Below are 22,629 nucleotides of genomic sequence, written 5' to 3'. Positions count from 1 at the left end.
TAATTAAGCAAATTAATTAATGTAATTTATTTTCCTCTGCCACATTTAAACTTTTAATTAATCATAATTAAATGATTAATGTAAATGTGTGTATAAATCACTTTGAAATCTGATAAAAGAATGCCAAGTTCCCGGGTTAGGGCAGATGGAAATTGTGGTAGACTGGCCAAACTCTGAGAAAGTACTTGCTAAGTATATTCTCTCAGCCATTTTCTGCTGGTACATCTAGTCCTTCACTGCTTTCGGTAGCATTTGACTACCAAGACTCCAATAAATTATGTGGCTGTGAATCGCTGGCATTTCAACACATTTTTCTCTAAATAAATATTTTCTTTAGGAAGACAATAGAGAAGAAAATAATTGTCTCAAATCTTTCCTCTTGGTATTTGTTCCATATGTACAAGGAAAGAGTAAGCAAATGGTAATATTTCTCAACAAGGCATGCACTTACATTCTTTGCGAGCAAGTTCTCCCTGCTACAAGCAGCAGGTGTACCTCACAGCATAGAAAGCAACAGCTTGGTTTTATCTCACAAGAAATGTTGTGCAACCTCAGTGTCCCTTGAAGAACCTCATTTCCACCAGAATCTGACACACCCACCCCACGTAAAAAGAGATTAAACAAATATTTAATTTTGTCTGAGTCATTGCTTTTAGAGCTACAAAAAGTGTATCTAAGGGATGTTCGCTTAAATCTGCTTGCCTAAACTGATGAGAAACGCAGAACTGAGTAGTAAACTTCAGTGCAAGAAGGACGTGCTGTCAGTGCCGGGAAATGTGCATCCTCTTCATCTTGTGTGATGGAAAGGAGGTGCAGGACAGAGCAGGGAGAAGGCACGGGCCGTAGCATCCATCAGGGAAGCCTCGTGTGAGAGCAGGTTGTTGCTGCTACAATCGTGAATCAGGTCGTGCTGTGTCACATCTCAGTGATGTGACAGTGAGAGAGAGAGAGAAAAAAAACGCCATCTCTTTTGAGGTAGGACGGGGACATGGTGAAATGTCAGGTAACGGAATGATGCTAATATATATTTGGCTACAACTGATTAGAAGAAGAAAAATTCATTGATGAAAACCAACTTAGGACACTGTTCCTGAATACCGACAAATATCCAGGAGTTTTTTTTGTCTCAAAACAAAATTGTGGGAACACATGCTATGGGTCAGTGATTTTTTTTGTTAAGTACGTTTCACATAATAAAGAATCAAAAAACTGTTTTTAAAAGGCTTATTCTGAAATGGAAATACAGGGAATCTTTTATCCTGAAGACTGCTGAAATGTGACTTTTACTGTTTTTTGGACAAGGTTGGGTAAGTTTTTAATAAGACAGTTGCCAAAAACTGAACATAAGGATTTTTAAAATCAGTTTTTTTGGAACAGTGTTTTCCAAAATTTTTAATAACCTGCAATAAGCTCTATCTGGTAATGGCAGCAGGTCATTCTTTCTCTGTATGCTTTACAAAATGTTTCAGGGTATCTATCTACCTGTGTCTGTATATCTTTTTTCTCATAGAAAGTGTTCATATTTTCTGGAACTTTTCGGATGAATTTGGATCCTTATGGGCAGTGGAATGATGAAGAAATATGGAAAGTTGCAGAGGAGGTAAAACTGTTCAGTGGTATTTGTATCCATCTGGTGAAGTGGTTACAGCAGAGTGCAGTGTCGGTCAAATGATTGTCATACGTTACATTTATACAGTGTCTTAGAAAAAAAAGTGCTGAGGAAGGATAATGCTATGCTATAAACCATGTTTCCTTATTACTTAATAAAAAGGAGCCTTTGTCAGAGATTAAAAAAAAAACCCAAAAGATAAACTTCCATATAGCACAGTCTGGGTTCCTCATGCAGTGATTTAGCGTAGGTGAGGTTTTATGTTTGGCTCTGCTGGGTGATCCTGAGAGAAAAAAAAGTGGAGGAAGCTGATACAGCAAATGTCCTGTAATCTTTTCTCATTTTAATGCTTTGGCAAATATATGAAATCTCTGCAAGGCATTTTTCTACCAAAATGAGTAAAAATTACTAGTAAACATTTTGGAGGCCAGAAAAAAAAAAAAATGTATGTGGCCTGTCCTAGAAATAAGACTGGTGTTATTGCAGTAAGAAATATTTATGTTCAGCTTAGAAAAATGTTTCATCAAAGTATTTTCCAGTTATTGCGATTTTCAGACCAACATAAAGCCAGCTGAGAAGGAGCACTCTGACACCGCATTCCGGCTTATGTACTGCTTGTGTCACAGGCAGCTGCCTCTTCCTTTGAAAATAAGAGTCACAGAATATTAGAGTTTATGAACCCCAAGGTTTTTCTTCTAATTTTATGGTGAGGTTTTAGCAACTTTTTTTTTTCAAGATTAGGGGCCAGATTTTTACAGTTCTGTTTCCATGTTGAGCTGAGCCCCGTGCATTACGGTTGTCAGATGCCACCTATTGGCTCTGACAGTGCTTAATAGGTTGCACAGGTGTATGTAATGCCTGGGGAAAAGGCAGGTGGGAGTTATAGGAGGAAAACAGCTGCAGCCTAGAAAGGACATTTCTCTTTCCAGGGTAGGGGTGATCTAATTAATACAGACTGACTACTGAATTAGTGCCATTTTCCTTGCTCATAGAAAGTCTCAAGTATCAGAAGGTGCTTACCAGTGTGGGACTTAATCCAAAAGCTTCCTCCTTTCCCATCCAGGAGGTTAACTTTGTCTGTGTTCTCTCTCTTTTAGGTTTATCTAGTTTCTTCCCTGTGTTTGGAAAAGAGGAAAGTAGACACTTTCTATGAGTTTCTATTACTGTCAAATAAAAGCATCATGACATTTTTGGTTAAATGTGACAGGAGCTTTTCAGCCGGTCCTAGCAGAGGCAACAGGGTGCTCAGCACTGTGCTTCTCTGAGGCTGGGGAAAAAATGGAGTGTAGATTAACATCCCCTTTCTTGAAAAGACAAGCTCTACTTTTGCTTTTGAAGATTGTTTTCACTGTGTGTGTGAATCAAGCCTGCAATTTTAAAGAGCTAAACCTCATTTGCAATGGCATGAAAAAAATTTATTTTGAAGTGTTTATCATTAAGGACTTTGGGAAATCCATATGCGATGCAGGGTTTTTCATTGCACAGGTGAGAGAGCAAAGCAAATAGAAAAGAAAAAAGAGCTGTAATACTTTTTAGTAGAAGAGATTGGATTGTTTACAAAGTTCGTGCTCTTGAAATCTGGCTTGTTAGTGACAGTGAGTGAGTGTAACTCCGGGAGCATGGCACAGAAAGAAAGTTAGCTGTCACCTTATCCCTGACCCATGTTGGCTGCTGAGGATTTGGAGGATCCTGCTGACATCAGCATGAGTTTTTTATGCTCTTCGCAATCAGCTGCAGAGAGCAAGGCATTGTCTGAACACGTCAAATGTTTCACTTTTTAATGCCCCCATATTTCAGCACCTGAATCTGTCAGACTTGAGTCAACTTTTTATGCTGAGTTTTACTCTTGCTGTCAGCTGTCTGGACCCTACAGGTACATGGAGAGACCTTGTGCAGTTTTAAGAAGAAAGCACCTTTTCCAGCCATTAGTTGCAAAATTTCTTTAAAGGACATGATGTGTCTTCAAAAGAGGAGTGAGGAACAAAGCAGTGGCCTTAATTTTCTTATAAATACAACCACGAACTCTTCAGAAACTCAACAGACATACCCACACCCCCCAATTTAATATGGTTTCCATGTAAAATGGAAACACAAAGGAGGAATTCCAATTTTTTTTTCCCTGGAATGAAAATGAATTGCAGATCAGTAATACTTCAAAAATCCAAGCAGGGCTCTTCATAAAGCACTCGGATTGCATCACGTTTTTATAACGTCTTTTGGAGCAATGCAACTTGCATGTGTTTCCTAGTTCTCATATTGTACAAAAATTTTTCTGTAAACGCTGCTGATTAGGCCAAGGAGCACAGTCAGTTTGGACCTGTGGAAGATGCAAAACTTTGCTTTGAGGTGTACAAAATGCATCTGCCAATGAGAGCAAAAAGGAGCACTGGAAGAAACGGAGGACATCTCCTGGGCTGGATGCTGGTTTCTGGTCCAAGTGAAGCACTCCACTTGGCATGGTCGCCCCTGAAAATAGGTTGTCAGCAGTGCTAGAGGGAAGCCCATGGTCCCATTAGTAAGAACAAAGCGCACAAGACCTTTGGGGCAGCAAAAGGAGCAGATGGAAACGCTCTCAGAGCCATAGAGACAACGGTCGTGGTGACCTGGGTTGTTTCTTCTGTTGTTGTAATGTAGCATGTGAATTTCGGTCATTTCTTTTTACCCTCCTAGTAACCAAAGAGGCCTGGTTTCCTTTCAAAAGTCACTTTCCTTAACATTTCCAATGACGTACATCGCTGCTGGATAAAAAGTTTGAAATATATTGCTTTCTCTAGCCTGCTAACTCAAGAGTGTTTTGGTCAAAATGCAAAAACTCATTGTATATGACAAACAAATGAAGCATTAACTCTCAGCTTCCTAACAGAAATCCTAGCATGTTGTAAGAGTCAACAGTGCTTTTCACATCATCCAGCTACTAGCTTGTAGTCTTTGTAGGACAGATTCTCTTTTTCATCAATTTATATTTTCTCTTCGCTGTCAGAAATGAAAGGCAAGGAAATTAAAGGCATTGGTTGCTGTACCCACAGTCAGCAGTAACTGTATCTCACTGATTTCTCCTGTCCTTTTTCTTTCTGGCAGGTTGGGCTGAAGTCTGTAATTGAGCAATTTCCAGGCCAGCTTGATTTCATTCTTGTGGATGGAGGCTGTGTCCTCAGTCACGGCCACAAACAGCTGATGTGCCTTGCCCGGTCAGTTCTCAGCAAAGCTAAAATCTTGCTGCTCGATGAACCAAGCGCTCACCTGGACCCTGTGTACGTTTTGATCATTTCTTCTGTCTCCTAATATGAAATAAGAAAATCAGTGAGGCAGCACCACTGAAAGAGACCTTCTGTAACTCATCTGGTCTGTTACTAAACCTGATTTCAGTAATGTATGTTAGTAATTCTGCATGGCGGATCAGGGAAGCCCAGTTACAACCTTAGCTTTATGGCTGATAGGCACTTTCACAGCAGAAATGCAGCATGCTGAGACACTGCAGAGTGTTGGTGTCCGTGCACATGAGCTTTACAACACGCAGCTAGACTATTAAATACCATCAATAAAGTTATGAGCTGTGCTGACATGTACATTGCAGTCTAAACGCTGATGCTTGTTTGCCTTTCAGAACTTCCCAAGTGATCAGGAAGACTCTGAAGCATGCGTTTGCCAACTGCACAGTGATACTCTCCGAACACAGGCTGGAGGCGATGCTGGAGTGCCAGCGATTTTTGGTGAGCATTTCTCATAGTCTCACGTACTGTTGTTTCTTTACATTTGATGAGTGTGCAAAACACACCAGGCAGAATTGATGAAGTTGGCTGGATTGATGGGGGTCATTCAGGGCATTGAGTAACCCAGTCACCTGTAGAAGAGCAGCAGTCTCCTGTTTGCTCTTGCACATGATTTATCATAGACACCCGTGTTCAGATGAGCTGGGTCACTTTATGGAAGAGCTGGATTCCTTCTTTCAACCAGAAGGACAGTTGTGTAGGTTACCCAGCTGCCGATCCAGGTGCCTTATATTGCTGATTGGCTCAGGAGCTCCAGAAAAATCCCAGCATCTCACAGAGGTTCAACATTGCTAATGCAGAAACAGCTGCACTTGCTCTTGAGCAATGGGAGGCTCCATGGGGCAAAGGGGTTTCCTGAGAAAACATCTGATGGTCAGAATTGCAGATTTCTTTCATGAAGCCGCTTGAATATTCCTTTCTCATTTAATCAAGGTGACAAACTATTGAAGTCCTGGGCTATGTCCTTTGTTATATAAAAATGGTTAGTAAAGGAAATAAAAGGCAAGTTATGTAATTGTTCTTAAAAATGAGGTTCCTTCCTCCTGACTGTTCCATAAGAGAGGACTTTCATTTTATTAGCAGAGTGAAACATCATTTTCCATGTGTATTTGCTTGGGTGTATTAGCACAGCAGGAGGAATACAGTCTGAAGCTGAAGCAGGCTAGTCAATAGGCAGGTTGTACGTCCTCCTGGACGTGCTGCTCCTGGACGTGTCCTGGACTTCTGGTCACAACAACCCCATGCAGCGCTACAGGCTTGGGGAAGAGTGGCTGGAAAGCTGCCTGGTGGAAAAAGACCTGCCGGTGACAGCCGGCTGAATATGAGCTGGCAGTGTGCCCAGGTGGCCAAGGCGGCCAACGGCATCCTGGCCTGTATCAGAAATAGTGTGGCCAGCAGGAGCAGGGAGGTGATCGTCCCCCTGTACTGGGCACTGGTGAGGCCGCACCTCGAGTCCTGTGTTCAGTTTTGGGCCCCTCGCTGCAGGAAAGACATGGAGGTGCTGGAGCGTGTCCAGAGAAGGGCAACAAAGCTGGTGAAGGGCCTGGAGCACAAGTCTTGTGAGGAGCGGCTGAGGGAACTGGGGTTGTTTAGTCTAGAGAAGAGGAGGCTGAGGGGAGACCTTCTCGCTCTCTACAACTACCTGAAGGGGGTTGTAGTGAGGTGGGCGCTGGTCTCTTCTGTCAGGTGGCTGGAGATAGGATGAGAGGAAATGGCCTCAAGTTGCGGCAGGGGAGGTTTAGGTTGGATACTAGGAAAAATTTCTTTACTGAAAGGGTTGTCAGGCATTGGAACAGGCTGTCCAGGGAAGTGGTGGAATCACCATCCCTAGAGGTATTAAAAAAGCGTGTAGGCAAGGCACTTCAGAACATGGTTTAGTGGGCATGGATGATGGTTGGACTTGATGATCTTAAAGGTCTTTTCCAACCTAAATGATTCTATGATTCTATGACTTCAGCCTTGCCTCCAGCCCGTGCTGCACTCGGCTGTGTCCGCAGAGCCCCGGCAGGCAGGTAGCGTCTGCCTGGAGTAGGTTTCCCACCCTCTGAACAACATTTTAGCAACAGAGCTGCTAAAAGCTCTTTCCCGTCAGACCTGTGCCCTCACCCAAGATGTGCTGGCATTGCAGTACCAGCAGAGGAGCCTGATTTTTCCCCATCTGCTGCCTGACAGAGGAGGCTGGCACAGCAGTACAGGGCAAACCTGTTGTCTCCTTCAAACACAGGCCAGCAGCGCTTCCTTGTTTGGCAAGAAGAAAGCAAAGAAGGCCTGGCACCTTGCTGGCAGCCTTCTCCCTGTGCTTGCAATGTAACTCTATTTTCTGCAGTTAACGCTTTCTTAACCGGGCAGTTTAGCAATGCTGGGGGAATGCCACAGTACCTGGAGACTTCAACAAACGATCTCAGAGGTCAAAATCAAGTCGCAAGGAGAAACCACAAGCCCAACGGCACTTTGTAACTTGAGCAATAGGCACCTTTTCCACATGTTAAAATTTTAATGTCTGTTTTTATGGTTGTAATTAGAAATTGCAAACTATAAATTAGAAATTGCAATTGCAAATTTGGCTTTTCCTGTTAGAAGAAGATGTCTGTTATGTGTTCAAGTCTTTTCCCTGCTCCATTAGTTATGTTAGCTGAATTCTGTCAGCACCGCCACTGCCCATCTAATGGAGTGATATGGTTCTTCAGGTAATCGAGGACAATAAATTGCGGCAGTATGAATCCATTCAGAAGCTGCTGAACGAAAAGAGCTCCTTCAGGCAAGCCATCAGCCATGCCGATCGCCTTAAGATACTCCCAGTACACCACAGAAACTCCAGCAAACGCAAACCTCGACCCAAAATCACTGCCTTGCAGGAGGAGACGGAGGAAGAAGTGCAGGAGACGAGGCTGTGAGATGTGGTGTGGGCACCCTTTTTGTGGAGTGAGTCGTCAGCAGTGCCCCACGATGACAGGACCAGCACTTCTGAACCTGTGGGAGCTGTGCACAAATTGAACCTTGCAGGAGGTGTTCACTACATGTGCATTTGGGAATTACTTCCCTTCTATGGTTAATTGTGTGCAAGTTAGTACATTCTTTGACATTTTGCCACTTTTAACGGTAAAACCAGACTTCCTTTGAAAAGCTGCTCTAATTCGGTACAGACGAAATGGCAAGCAGAAGTAACCTGCCTAGCCCAACATAATCATTTCAGAAAACTTTTAGAAATGTTCTTACTGGGGTGAGAGGTCCAGACAGCAGGAAGAATGTGAGAAAAATAATCAAACCTGGGTGGAAAATAGAAAAATCAGAATGTAAAAAGCTTCTTTGGATTCACTTCCTGCAAATGAATTAAGGGACAATATCAGCAAGGCGCACAGAAAACTTCCTTCTCTTTGTTTTCCATGCAGCAACGGTAATTTCAAGTTAGCAGAAAAGGCCAAATGCCCTTTCATAACAGCACACCGCTCTGTGTGCGTAGGTGAGGATGAATGAAGAGAGGATATTGACTTGCAAGCCAGTCAACATCTGTCATGTCTCCACGATTAAGGGAGACTTGGTATTTCCTCTTAAAGCCTAGGAGCCTGTCAACCTGACCCTGCACACACTCGCAGCGGGATGAGTGCAGGCTGACATCAGTATCTAGTGAAAGGCAGGACTCCTGGCAGTGGAACTCTAATAGTCTGCATAGGTCTGGCACTTTTACATGCTTTTTACTCTGGCCAAAAAAAAAGAAGAAGAAGAAGAAACCTCTCTAAAGTCGACTTTAATAATGAAGTTAATTTTTATACTCTTCTGGTTGGCAGTTTTGTGATGAAACTGAACTTTCTCTAGGATATTTTATTTATTTTAATATTGTTGCAAACATTTACTAAGGAAATGATGTATTTTAAGAGTGATTATGTACTACAAAGAAAAATATATTTGTACAAAAAGTTTTATATTTGGATTGTTGGGGTGGTCTGGTTTTTTTTGCTACTTGTCTCTGATGTCACATTATGATAGAGTTGTTAAAAACGAGGGCAGCCCTGGAGTTAGGCCAGGTACTGTCCAATGCTGTCTTTGTGCACTAAAGTATTCTAGTGATACAGACATTTAGATTTTTTTTTTTTTTTCTTTAAATAAAAAAGAAAAAAGAAACTGCCTGTACGACACGTTACAACCACCCCCCGCCCACCGACGGTGCGGATGCCGCAGACCTACCCTGCCACTTCCACCGCAGTGACTGCTGCCCGTCAGAACAGGTGCATCATTTTTAACAAACCCATCCCCTTCCCTGCACCACCGCTCGCTAACGCCCAACCTCCCGGGGCTGGGACCGGGACCGGGACCGGGTCGGGCGGCACTAGGTGGTGCTGCCGGTTCTTCTCCCGGCCGAGCAACGCTGTGCTGCGGGTAGAAGCCGCTGGCTTCCCCACGGGGCCTCCTTTATTCCCGTGGGGCAGTCATTTGGCTCCAAAAAGAGGCTTTTCGAGGCCGCCGGTACCAGCTAGGTAGCAGCACCACCACGCAAATGCTTCAGCAGTACAAAGCGGTCACGAATGAGCTTTGTACCTCTGTCACTGCTTCAGCCCGAAAGCTGTGAAGAGCAGCACATGCAAGTCTGGAAAATAAACTCTTTTAGGCATCTCATAGCGACAGCAGCTCTGCCCCACCTGTGCCAGGATGCGGCCGGGCCGGGCGCTGTGCGGAGAGCCGCTCTGGGAACGGCCGGGTCGGGCTGCTGAGCCTGCGGGCGCCGGAGCTCGCTCTGGAGCAGCCTCTCGCCCTGTCCCACTCTCGGTTTCCTCTGGCTCTGTCCCACGTATTACATATTTTCTGACCCTCATTATGTATTCCCTCTGCAAATATCCTTTTTCTGTCTGTCTTGTTTTAAGCCCTGCCTGGTCCTTCATACTGTACTCTTATTCTTGTCTGTCTTCTAGCACTTACCTGGATCTCTTTCTGTCTGCATGAGCATCTCCTTGCTTTGCCTGATTTTCTCTATGAAGCGATGCCTCTTGCTCACAGAGGGTTCCGGATCCCCTTGAGTCTCAATTTTGCCATGTCACTGTTTCTCTGCCGCTACGCTCTGCTTGCTTTAGCCCTTATAACAACGGAAACCCAACTGTATATTGAAGAAGCATCGCTTTGAATCCCATCTCCATCCCCCCTACCCCCTCAAATTGTTCACCTCACACTGTGCATCATCACCCTTCTCGCTCAGCCAGCTCTCCATTTGTACAAGTTGTTACAGCGTACGTGGCCAAGCCTGGCCAGGAGGCCAGGGCTGCTGTGCTGCGGCCAAGCCCAAGGAGGAGTGCCAAAGGATCGCTCGTTTTCAGGATGTTACTCAGAGTAGCAGACATACCATGCTGGAGAGTTTATTATCTAAATAAACAAGATGATATGGAAAGATCAGCAGAAAAGAGCCACTGTGTCATCAGAATCCATGCGCGCTTCAAAGCTTGCACAATTGGTAGCGTTAATTTTCGGGGGTCATGGTTAGAGAGAGTTAGGAGATGGGAAGTTGGACTGAGCAGACAAGGAGACATTTCAAGAAAGGACAAGGTAAATACAGCAGGAGCACTTCGTAGACGAGACCTATGTGGAAGCTCCTGATTGATAGAAGCACTCAGAAGGAGCACGTTGAAGGAAAAAATCAGTCAGTTAACTGACTGCCCCCGCTCTGTAGCACAACACTCATCGAAACAGCTTCTGCCGCCAGTGCCCAACTACCACCACCGTGCTGCCTGTCCCAAAGAGCCCAGGCAAGATGCCGCAGAAATTCTTCCCTCTCTGCCCTCTGAGGGCAAGTGGGAAAAGGCTGCAGAAAAACATGCTACTTCTTTCAGTCCAAAAACACTGCTTCAGCTGCTTTGGAGTTCAGGCTGGAACAGCAGGTACCAGCCTCCATAATGAGGAGGAGGACAGCATCTGCTTCCCAACAAAGGTCGTGAAGACCACGTTATCGTCTAGAATAAGCGTTCTTGTACTTGCTGTCGGTGGGATAACAACTCCCAGGGCTGTTTGCCCAAAGCTAAGCTGGGAAGTTGCACATGCTGTTCATGGTGGAAAATGGAGCACAAGAGGAGGGGAAAAAAAAGAAAAGAAAATGAGGCTATAACCTAAGCACAGTGGAAGAAAAGAACAAACAACGACCTTCATAAACACAGGCTGAGTATTATTTAAGAGAATTTTTCTTTTTATGTGCTTCACTTTGTATACATTTGGTAAAACAAAGCAGATGATAGATATATAAAAAAATAATACTCCTCCCAAAGCACTTTTTGTTATTAAAAACACACACTTGTACTATTAAAAGGGGTGTGTCTGTACAATATATGGCCAAAAAGAGCATGCTGACTCTAATACTACACATGAAGATTTAATTTTATAGCCTGCTAGGAAGAAACCAAATAAAGTAGACAAGAGTGAAATTACTCTGCAGAGGATCTGTAGCTCTTCTTAAGTACAGAGGAGAAGGGTGGCCAAATTGCTAGTACAGCCCTGAGCAGCTCTTAGGACAGCAACTGCCAAGCAAGGTTAGCCTAAACAAACTTGACCGCTGCACATTCAGCCATCTTCGTTAATCTTACATACAAAATAACTACACAAAGCAGCTTGACAGTCATCATTAGCGGGAACTGCTCAGTATCTCACTGGGGTCAAACAAGCCTGCTAGTCCAGAGAACTATTTTGCTTTCAGAGTTGCTTAACTGGTGCCTTTACCAGCTTTAGTATTTTATTCATTAAATACCTATTTCCAAAGTCTTTCTTAAGATTCACCTCCTCCATTTCCACAAGCCGTGCATCCCTCAGCCTGTTACACCAGCATTGGAGCTGCTGAATGCCTGATTGCCTCCGCACTTCTGGAATTCTGCCCTGTTGAAGCAACAGGTTTAAGTTATTTCTCTGAAATGTGGCAGCTCTTGGAAAAGGTGCCTTTTAAAACATTTCCTCGCACCAAGATTAATTCTGAATTAGCATTGATTGTTGGAGGACAGTTCAGAACTATATAATTTGTTGCATTTTATTTACTTTATCTGAAAGGTATTCTGGTAATATTTTTCTCCTCTTTCTGATACAGATTTGGTAGTTAAGCTCTAGCATTACTTGGCTATGATTTAACATTTGGAAAGAAAAAGTACTTTAGAACTGCATGTACAATTGTTCGTTAATGGACAATTAATTGCTGCCTGAAAATCTTGTAAATTAAGCAATGCACAATGCAATACAGTAACACATTTCCTTTACAAACCCTCATGTTCTCCAAAAACAATTTCCTGTTCTTAGGATAAACAATATTACTACTAATTTTATTCACCAGGACTTACTTACTTCAGTCTCAAAATACAACCTTTGTAAATGCAACTGGAGGTTTGCAAGTGATGTCTAACTTTCTTGTCTGTGTCCTGGCTTCAGCTGGGATAGAGTTAATTTTCTTCCTAGTGGCTGGTACAGTGCTATGTTTTGGGTTCAGTATGAGAAGAATGTTGATAACACACTGATGTTTTCAGTTGTTGCTCAGTAGTGTTTATACCAAGTCAAGGATTTTTCAGCTTCTCACGCCCAGCCAGCAAGAAGGCTGGAGGGGCACAAGAAGCCGGGAGGGGACACAGCCAGGGCAGCTGACCCAAACTGGCCAAAGGGGTGTTCCATACCATGTGACGTCATGCCCAGGATATAAACTGGGGGAGTTGGCCTGGGGGGGGATCACTGCTCGTGAACTAACTGGGCATCAGTTCGAGAGTAGTGAGCAATTGCATTGTGCCTCACTTGGTTTGTATATTCCAATTCTTTTATTATTATTATTATTGTAATTTTATTATTGGTTTTATTATCATTATTATTTTCTTCCTTTCTGTCCTATTAAACTGTTCTTATCTCAACCCACAAGTTCTACTCCCCACCCCCCAGTTCTCTCCCCCATCCCAGTAGGTGCAGGGGGAGTGAGCAAGCAGCTGCACGGTGCTTAGCTGCTGGCTGGGGTTAAACCATGACACCTGTTATTTTCTTTCTCAACAGGTTCCTTCTCATGGTGATCAAAGCTTTAACGTGTGAACGGGTTTTCTTAAAGTTTCCTCTCCCCAAACCTTTTAAACATACTATATAAAAATGAATTTTGGTCATTCCAATAAGTTTAGGGCCTGCACTCACTGCTGCTGCGTCTGTGATGAGCCTGTGAGTTTGGCACGACTTTTGCAGCTGGAAAAGAAACATGGCACCGACGGGACCTGCCAGTTGCTTGTGCTCTGCTTTCTCCTAAGCCTGGACTGCACTGTGTGACACAGGGAAAGGCATCCCAGCTCCTTTTTGAGCTAATGCTAGCCAAACTACAGCCAGACTACCACTGTGCTGAGGAACTATTTCCCCTCTTCCAGACTTTCTTCTCTTCCTCTAAATCCTTGGAATTAAAAGTCCTTTCTTTCTGATATCCTAACTGTATGCAAAAGCAAACTTCTGGCTTCTGAGTCTGCCTTTGCTACAGCCCAGCACAAACACACCTCGTGCTGCCTTAACAGTCACTTTGACTTCAAGTTTCTGAAGAACAGCCCACTTTAGAATTCTAAAGTCTCTTCATTATTATTTGAACATCATAAACATCACTTTAGCCAGAGTTAAGCACCAAGAAAGTGGTCCCTCATCCTTTCTCCAAACTGGCTCCTTCCACAAGCATCTTCCACCTGTAGAGGTTGTTCTGCTTCTCCAGTTTTACTGGAAATCTGGGCAGTTTTGATTTGGTTCGTAAATCACTTGAACTGTACTATGGGAGGAGACACACCTCAGCAATTCAGGCCCTCTGAGTTTGTTCTCGTTGATGAATGTTGCTCCCTTTGCTGAATGAAGAAGGGGGTTTTGTCACACTTTTTGTTTTGGATCTCATGCTCAGCAAACTAAATAACTGAGGCAAATGTTGTCTGATGGACTCATTCTTTCAAGGAACATATCCAATGTTCTTTTCTTTGTCAAGAAATAAGAACTGTAGAAGACGTGCTGAAAGCTTTTATTTTGAGGACTGACCTGAAGTGGCGAGCTGGAAAGTTTAGGACTTATCAAGGTCATTGGTGGATGAGAATGATCTTTCACGTTCCTCTGGTTGAAAGGATTGAACCGTGTATAAGGAGTGTGGTATAGATAGGGGCTAAATTAAAAGTGGCCTGGGGAATGGATGCAATCTTAGAAGCTTCCATGTACTTTCTGAGATACTCCTCCATGTAGACAGGGTCTCTCTGTCTCCACTTACCTCACCTCTTTTAAAGATACGGAAGGAGGTAATAGATGGGAGCGGAGTGCAGCACGCAGCAGCGTGGTCCACCATAGATAGCACACTGAAATCCTCCCTGCTTAAGACACAGGAAGGAATGAAGAAAAAGGATTTTGCCCGTTACTAACCTAAAATGAGAGTAGTTGATATTACAAGTCATGTATGAGGAGTGCTGTTTGCAGCATCACAGGAAGAACCTGAAGATACAGTGATGCCCTGAACTCACGAACAGAGCCTTGCCTTGCTTCTCCACAATCTATCACAATCCAAAGGGTAAACCAACACAGAAGCCTCTATGTTCACATGCAAACTGTTTTATGGTTATGTGGCGTTCACCATTTGAGGGCAGGAACTGATATGGCCTAACAAGAATGCTTAACAGTTGCTACAGAAGATAAGATTCAATTAGGAGATCTGCAAAATGCCGTGTAATTAAAGATGTATGAAGATCACAGACTGCGTTGAACTGAAAGACAGACAAACAAAATGCTAGCAGGTAGAAGTCAGCCGGGTAAAAGATGCAGATGGAGAGAGATTAGGACAGCAGGCTGAAAAGAAAGGATAATGAGGGCATTGAAAGGCAATGCTAAATTTAGCAATAGAGACCTAACTTTCAAATCATGAACAGATGATCAAAGTTACTCTGTCTTCTGCAGATTTTCACTCAAAGTACAGCACAGAAGACTTTTGATTCTCACAGACAATATACAGAGTCTTAAAATATATCTCAAAACATGCTTTGGGACACAGTGCCTAAGATCTTCCCACACAGATCTAACTAACGAGGTGTGACATTTCCAAGGTGTATTTTCAATGTAGAACAAACCTAGTTCAGAAGGATGTCAGGATTTTTCTTCTTTTCTTATAGCACTTTTTTAAAAAAGGATTTATTGTTATTACAAATCCTGATGTTGCAACTAGTGTGATCACTACAAAAAACATTTTCCATTTTGTGTTCCTCCTCACCATGGAATCCACGCCTGAGCTTCTCACACAAGCTACCACACCGCTGCTCACGCCGCTTCAGCACTTGAGGGATCCTAACTGCTGAGACCCGTTGCTCTGACCTACAGTGGTTTGCAGCTGATTCATTCTGCTAAGAACCAACTGAAAAAGTAGCATCCCATTTTTCAGCACCAACATTACTGCAAAAAATAAAAAAATTAAAAAGATCAATCTTTAGAGAAATCATCTGTATCCAGTTATATGTTACTATCACACAAGAAATTCAAGTTTTAATAAACAGTGATTACCAAAAGACATGGTACTTTCTTAAATATATTGTGCGGGAAATAATTACAGAAATAAGCTTCTAACATTCTGTTTCAATAGAGAAAACCCACCCCCCCCAACTAAGAGACAGAAAGACAATATGCAGTACAAAAATTTTATTGACATGAGTTTGGGATGACTGTTTTACATATAAAGGTGAAGCGTTAGGAAACAGGTAATCCTTTCCTCTCCCAGGCTTAATTTGAGAAAAATGCTACTTTGGAAATTACAGGCATGACCACGTCACTGTCCATAGCTCTCAAACCCACCTCCTGATAGCCCACCGGAAGGCATCTAAGTTTGATCTCAAGCAAACTCTGCACTTTCCTCTGCCTACCAAATGAGGTATCGAGACAACGAACGTTTCCACGTTATTACAGTTCACAACTATACAACTGTAGCTACCGTAAGGAGAGACTAGGGAAATACTCCCTTCGTAGAAATTCTCCCTCATGGGAACATGATCTACCTCTGTAGTGGGGCGAAAAATTAAAAAGATTTAATTTTAACTGCAACTCAAATATCATTTCACAGCAATTACATCTTTAATCCACAACAGAAATTGATAATTACATAGTAACTCATGTTATCGCTACTACATTATCTCTGATAATACTGTAGTTAAGCTTGTGCTCAAATTCCTTTTCCGTAAAATCTGTTTCTGTAAAACGCTATTATTTCTCCGATACTTTTAAAACACTAATGAAGTATATAAAAGTTTTTACAGTATACAAGAAAAACTAAGTTAATAAATGATCACATTTTCTTCAATTCTATCAAAGAATAAGAGTCTGAGAAAAATAACTTTTATTGCATTTTAATTTCTCAATCTCTTTCCTTTTTTAAAAGATAAAAGTTATAACGGAAATTCATGACATTTTAGATGAAGAGAAGCTTGGGAGAAAAAAAAAATCACAATTCAGCAGGCAGATGATGGGGAAATCAAAGGATTTAATATGGCTTGTAGCTGAAAGTAATTGATCTGCATTTCCAATCATTTTAGTTATTGCCACATTCCATTAATTTTTCATTAAGTGAAGATAAAAACACGTCTTTAAAATGCATGTACAATAGCTTTAAGCCATTGCTGTACATATTGTGCAACTCATCTGAATGCAGTTTAACATGTGAACTTAATAGAATAATATTTATGTACAGTATATACACAAACAGAATCCTGTGGTAATACCCCTGAATATTATCATTTAAACGAGTAATTTTCATAATAAAAGAAGAAAAAAACCAAACCCCAAACATCTAAGAAGGTGGCAGAACTGCCCATTTCTGAAGTTTAAATCAATATAATTTCCAGCTGATTTACATAGAAATAAAACTGTGGTCCTGTACAAACTTTACATTACAGGGAAACAGTCTATTTTTAAAAAATATTTACATATTTGAGTACTTGGTTCTTTGCAATAGAGATTATATGAACACAGAAAATTGTATGGTAGGCAGGCTTATTTATTAGATTTTTCTATTTGTTCTTTTTTGTGCAAATTCCAAATCTCTCTTTTTGTGTTATTATCTGCCTCTATTTGCCTTGTATTACTGCTGCTGCTTTTTTTAGTATTCTGAGAAGGCTGGGTGACTTTACTTCTAGGAACAGGAAGAAAAGATTTAACTCTTGAAACACCCAACTCTGTCTTTGATTTACTGTTGCTGCTTTCCACAGTTCGACTGCTGCTGAGAGGACGCATTCCATCCTGTGAATAAAAAAAAGCATTTTCTGTATAAATTATTATTGCCATTTGACCTGAAAAACAACCAACCAACGCTACTAGCCCCATGGAACCCTTGTTATTTACAATCTTTTGCAGTTGAATATGACAGCTTCGTACTACTTGGTGAACAAACTACGGCTCTTTTTTGCTTCTTTGACTGAAAGGATATACCATAAACAGCTTAGAATACCAAAATAAGTCAATGGGGTTTTTGCATTACCATTGAAAAAAAATTTAAACTTGATTCTCAGATGTCTCAATCTCAGAAGTACCCGAATAAAAAAATACATGTTCTTTCTTCATTACTGTGGAAAAATGACTACAGCAGCCACAGCTACAAGGGGAAAAAATGGAAATTCATGTAGTTATGAGCAAAAAAAAAAAAAAAAAAAATCAGCTCTACAGCTTGAATAAAGATATTCACTTTTTTGTACCATCAAGGCCATAAATAATAACAAAATAATCATGACAAAAATAATACTTCAAGAATGGAAGTTGAAGTGCTAGTTACATTTTAATCCATAATCTTATAGATTTCTTTCCTATAAATTAGGTTTTAGCATCTCAAATGATTTATGCTAAGAAGCTACATTCTTAAAAAACCGGACCATATTCACCCGGCCCAAATTTAGATACCTGAAGTGCCAAAGTCAGGTATGTTGTCACTTTTTGTTCCTTTATAGTCAAGGAGAAAGAGGTTAGTTAAGCCATTTTTTGATAGTCACTAACATATATCTTTCATGAGAGATGCCTACTTTTCCACTGACAGGAAAGGAGAATTAGGACCTTAACTGTTAGCATCAGTTGAATCCAGATCACCCTCTGGGCAGCAATATTAAAAAGTTCATTTTCGCCATCAGCTACTGCTCTTCACATAAAGGTTGGTGGCATGAAAACAGACTATTCATCACTGTTTATTCCTTATTAATCCTTGATTCCATCAATTTGTTTGTATCCTGGATGAAAGGTTTTGCATCTCTTACCAGCTTGCTTTTTCCTTCACATACCTGAAAGCATTTTTTCTTCCAGCCAATTAAAAAAAAAAATTATGGGTATGTTGCCCTTTGAAGTAATTTGTCTCATTACTGTTGGTAAGATTGCCTCTGCTCATGCAGTATTGCTTTTGTTACCTACAGAATTCTATTCACTTTCGGAAAAGGATGCTTTTCTAATTTCAGACCCTTTTCAGACACCAGTTCTTGCAGCTGCACAAGTTAACCATCGTTACAACTGCCTCTAAAAGTTTGACTTCTGCTTCCAAACTGAGACTCTGCCCTTCTAGATTTTTGATAAATTTGTTGTAGTAATGACTAAATCTAGAAACAAAGCTTGCTATTTTATTAGCTCGCTTTCCCCTCTAGCAAAAGGTTGGGTTGTGTTTCCTTTATTTTGGCTAACATTTCCCCACAAAGATATGGGAAATGAATTTTTTTATTCTGTATGAAATCTTTTGACTAAGTTCTTCAAAAACCTCAAAGGTAGCTAAGCTTGTCTACCTCCAAAGTCAATATCGTTATGCCTTATGTTGTTAGAAGGAATTTTAAAAGGAAAAAAATTCACTAGGAAAAATTTACAGTAGGAACAGGTAGGTCAGCTGACTTAGAAAATTGTCTATGCATCACTACTATGTGAAGCTCTGATTTGGAATGTCTGAAATTAATGTGTTTAGAGATATATTCAAAAGCAGTATTCCATTAGCAGAGACTGTTTTCTGGGTTTTAAGTAAAATTACAGAAAATATTCTAATATTTTGAATAGTTGGATATGAAAAAATATGATGGTAAGAAGTCATCTCATCCAACTTTAGCTTTTTTAATGCTTAGGTGTGCAAGGTAAGCTATTTTCAGGGCTACTTCATTGTACCTGCAGAAAATAGTCAGAGTGTCTCTAGAAAACAATTTATCGCAGTCAGATAAAAGCGTCTGGATTGGACTCTAGAGGACCCCTATCGAGGCAACACAGAGGACCTAGCGAGGGAACACAGACAACAGATTCTGCCCTGGCTAAGGTTAATTGAGCTGTGTGCTCGGAAGCTCTCTTGATGTTCAAAAATACAAAGAGCAAGAAAGAATAGGGAAAAAAGTGTAACAGCAGAGAAAGCATAATTTTTACTTCATATCCAAAGAATGAAAACTAAGCAGGGTATATTTTCATCTTCATATTTAGTAGGGATGCCACAAACAATAATTTCAATTTCTGAAAAGAAGATGATAGTGGATCTATTGTATCTTCCATCAGTGTTCAGCTTATCTTCCCACTCTGAAACTGCTCTGAAGTTAGTAAAGCTTGTTTACATTTAGACTATCTTTTCCCAGAATCACCAAACTTATAACATAGGGTTTCTTTTGATTTCTCATACATAATATGGCAAGACAACTGTATATTACAACAAATAGCTAGGTAGAAAAAAAGCAACTGAATCCCACTTTAAAAAAAAAGTGCTGTTCTTCACAAACTCTGGCAATATCACATCTTGTCAAAAATTCTACCACTGAGAGCTTTGGCACCACAGCAGCTCAATTCTACTTAGATAACAACATGTAGGAAAACAGTGGTTTGAAATCATACATATTTGGGTAATCACTACGAAAAAAATGATAGAAAAATAAACCACGAGCCAGCAATTTTACGTCAAGAATTTAAAATTTTTGCACTTTTGCAAACTTACTGAATAACATTAACTGGGGGGAAACAATGAACCCAGGGCTTTTATTTCCCTCAAAATCTGATACAAATAACTTATAATGTCAAAGTAATGTCAACAGTACTTGGCCTAGGGAGATGGCTTTATGTAAACATGAAAACTGAAGCAAATACATCCATTGTTTAATAAATCTTTAGTTTCCATTAAGACACATGGAAGAAACTTGGCATGATATGTCTGGCAAGTTTCCTAAGAATCATGACAGTTTATTCTTGTAATAAACAGGGCACTGGAATGCTAATTCTTTGGATCCAATCAGGAATTCAGATTTTGGAGAAACTCGAGACACCTTCCCTATCCTACTACAAAACTCGTTTCACCTACCTTTTGTGCTGTTGTTTTACTTGGGTTAGTACCACTTGCTGAAAATACAGGATTGTTCTGAGAGTTATTGAACATCAATAGCTCATCCTTAGAATGTGCGATCTAAAAAAGATAAGAAAATGGTGATATTTTTAGCTATTCGCAGCAGAGATTATGTTTCAATTTGCCAAATTTTGGAGTCTTGATTTTATTTTCATGTAGTTTCTGTGCAATGCAATGCATGAATATCCAAAGAATGATTAAAATATCTTTCCTTTACTCTTGAGTGTGTTTGTGGAAGATGGGAGATAAAAGGGAGGGATTTCACATTGACTATTATCAGAGGAAGATTAAACATACATTCCAGAGCAATACTTTATTCAGTGGAGCTTAAGGGCAGCTTCCCATTAAATTTTATCCAGCTCCAGGAACATCACAGAGAGGAATGATCCTTTTCTCTTCCTCCTGCCATGTTTCTTCCCTGCTATTTTCCACCAAACCTTGTGACCATGCAATAGCAGATAGAGTCTGATCAGCCTTCTGTGCTTACGGAAAACTAGGTATTTTATCCTGGGGCAAGCTGATGCAATTCAACTCTGCAACTGCAAAAGTAATCAATCCCAACATAACAGGCAGCAGGAACATATTTGAGCGAAAGGGCAAATTAGAGAGTAGAAGTAATTATTTTGATGGCAGCCTGAAATTACATCACGCAAAGAAAACATGCAACAGCGCCCTTACTTCTGTAAGGCTCTGCTAGGCAGCTAGGGAAATAACAACAGAAACTCCAGCCATGGATGGTTCCACCCATAGTGAGGAAACTGAACAAAAGACAGTGACATCTATCTCCTTCCTTATCTAACCCATATTTCCTTGAATTGTCAACAACAAGCAATTACATTTTACATGTTATTAAACACAATTTTAAGTTGGTTACCATTTCTTTAAGCACATCTCATTCTTTCAAGGATAGATATGGTAAATCCCTGCTAACTGACTAGTGATTAGCTTGCCGGCTTGGTGCATGTGACTCATGCGAGTACTGTAAATACTTTAAAAAAACCAACCCAAAACACCATAATAAAGGATTTCATTAAATAGGTTGAAAAATCTTCCCAAACACTATTTCTTTTTTTAATAAAAACTTGGATGACTTCTAAGAGTAAACAGAATACTTAATGAAGCAAACCTAATGGAACTGCTGTTCAGAGAGATCCTAGAGGATGTAATGCACAGCCTAACTGGACAATCGCCTAAGACTGACTCTCTCTGCATTTCAAAAGATACGGAACAGCTGCTCCGGTGTGAACACAGCCTGCTGTCACCGCCATCGACTTCAGCTGTGCTAGGAGGAAAGAAGGAAAAAAATAAATAGCTACAGCTACAGGGAGAGCTGGATGCTTTTGGTGTAGATGGAAAAAATGAGAGAGATCTACGGCTCCACCCTCTGCTCCAACAGGCCTCCCATAACCACCCACAACCCATTCCAGCATAGAACTTAGCCCCAAACGTATGAGCCTTGCAAGCATCCTTCACCCTCTTCTGCCACTGTTAAAGAATTAGGCCAATCCATTCTTTCTTGCTTGGGCAGCAAAACTGCACTTTGCCTACACAGCAGAGAAGCTTTGAGCCCGTTCTGTGATGGCTAATGGGATTACAAGTGCAATGCATATTAGGAAAAACTTTCTATGTCTTTAAGACTACAAAACAGTTTCCCAGTGGAAGCAATGATAGCATGAAAGATAACATGGGGAACAATAATGCAGAGAAGGCTATTGTCGCTAGCATTTATGAACTTAGAGATTTCAGCCTACACTGCAAAAATGTCTGCAAGAAAAAATAGTGAAGGTGTAACTTAAAATAATGTATATTAAACCAGAATACTTACCCTCAAATGTATAATTTATTAGTTGACTTTGGCTTATTCCCAAATAATTTAATAATTTTCTTCAGTTCAAGCAGTGCTTGTAAATTAAAAATTTATTTTAAACACATAGCAAAAACCTGCATATAGTAATGACATAAATTATTTAAAAACCTTGTGTTACCTTGCTTATATCAGGCTCAGATTTGCTGGAACACATACTTTGAAGTTCCTGCACAAGATCTACTTCATCATCAGAACCAAGGGACAGCCTTTGCTCCAGATTTAACAGTCTCAATTGATCCTTCTCTGAAGATCTGGTTAAAAAAAACCCAAAACAAAACAAAACAAAAAAACGCAAAACAGAGAGAAAAGTTAAAATCAAGCTGTGGTACAGAATTTAAAAATAAATATTATACACACATGAAAAATAGCAGTTTCTTTCCAAATGACCTTTACTACCACAAACAGAAAGAAAATAACATCTAATTAAGTGGCAGCAATAGTTGTCAATACTTGTTATATCATAATAGATCTTCTTTCTATTCAAATTATTCTCCCCATTCTGAAATTCTAACAAAGGATTCTTCTGCCTACTGTCTTCAAAGGTTCTCCTCTTTTTAAGATGGAGCAATCAATTTCGTAGTACTCTCCTTTT

General features: G+C 40.7%; 2 protein-coding genes across 2 annotated transcripts in view; one reads left to right on the top strand and one right to left on the bottom strand.

Annotated features, from left to right (window-relative positions):
- The window catches only part of CFTR (cystic fibrosis transmembrane conductance regulator (ATP-binding cassette sub-family C, member 7)), an 89,025-nt gene extending 81,253 nt beyond the window's left edge, over positions 1 to 7,772 (top strand). The window contains exons 24-27 of the mRNA XM_010573988.1: positions 1,511 to 1,600; positions 4,688 to 4,860; positions 5,214 to 5,319; positions 7,566 to 7,772. Coding sequence (XP_010572290.1) covers positions 1,511 to 1,600; positions 4,688 to 4,860; positions 5,214 to 5,319; positions 7,566 to 7,772 — 576 coding nt within the window. The remainder of the gene's footprint in view (positions 1 to 1,510; positions 1,601 to 4,687; positions 4,861 to 5,213; positions 5,320 to 7,565) is intronic.
- Positions 7,773 to 15,736: 7,964 nt separating this feature from the next.
- Positions 15,737 to 22,629, bottom strand: part of CTTNBP2 (cortactin binding protein 2) — an 86,869-nt gene continuing 79,976 nt past the window's right edge. The window contains exons 21-23 of the mRNA XM_010573987.1: positions 22,156 to 22,288; positions 20,129 to 20,230; positions 15,737 to 17,082 (exon numbers count right to left, since the gene is read on the bottom strand). Coding sequence (XP_010572289.1) covers positions 16,837 to 17,082; positions 20,129 to 20,230; positions 22,156 to 22,288 — 481 coding nt within the window. The 3' untranslated portion in view covers positions 15,737 to 16,836. The remainder of the gene's footprint in view (positions 17,083 to 20,128; positions 20,231 to 22,155; positions 22,289 to 22,629) is intronic.

Source organism: Haliaeetus leucocephalus, unplaced genomic scaffold, assembly GCF_000737465.1.
Source record: "Haliaeetus leucocephalus isolate CR32 unplaced genomic scaffold, Haliaeetus_leucocephalus-4.0 Scaffold406, whole genome shotgun sequence".
Classification (NCBI taxonomy): domain Eukaryota; kingdom Metazoa; phylum Chordata; class Aves; order Accipitriformes; family Accipitridae; genus Haliaeetus; species Haliaeetus leucocephalus.
This window is presented reverse-complemented; position numbering and strand designations above follow the sequence as displayed.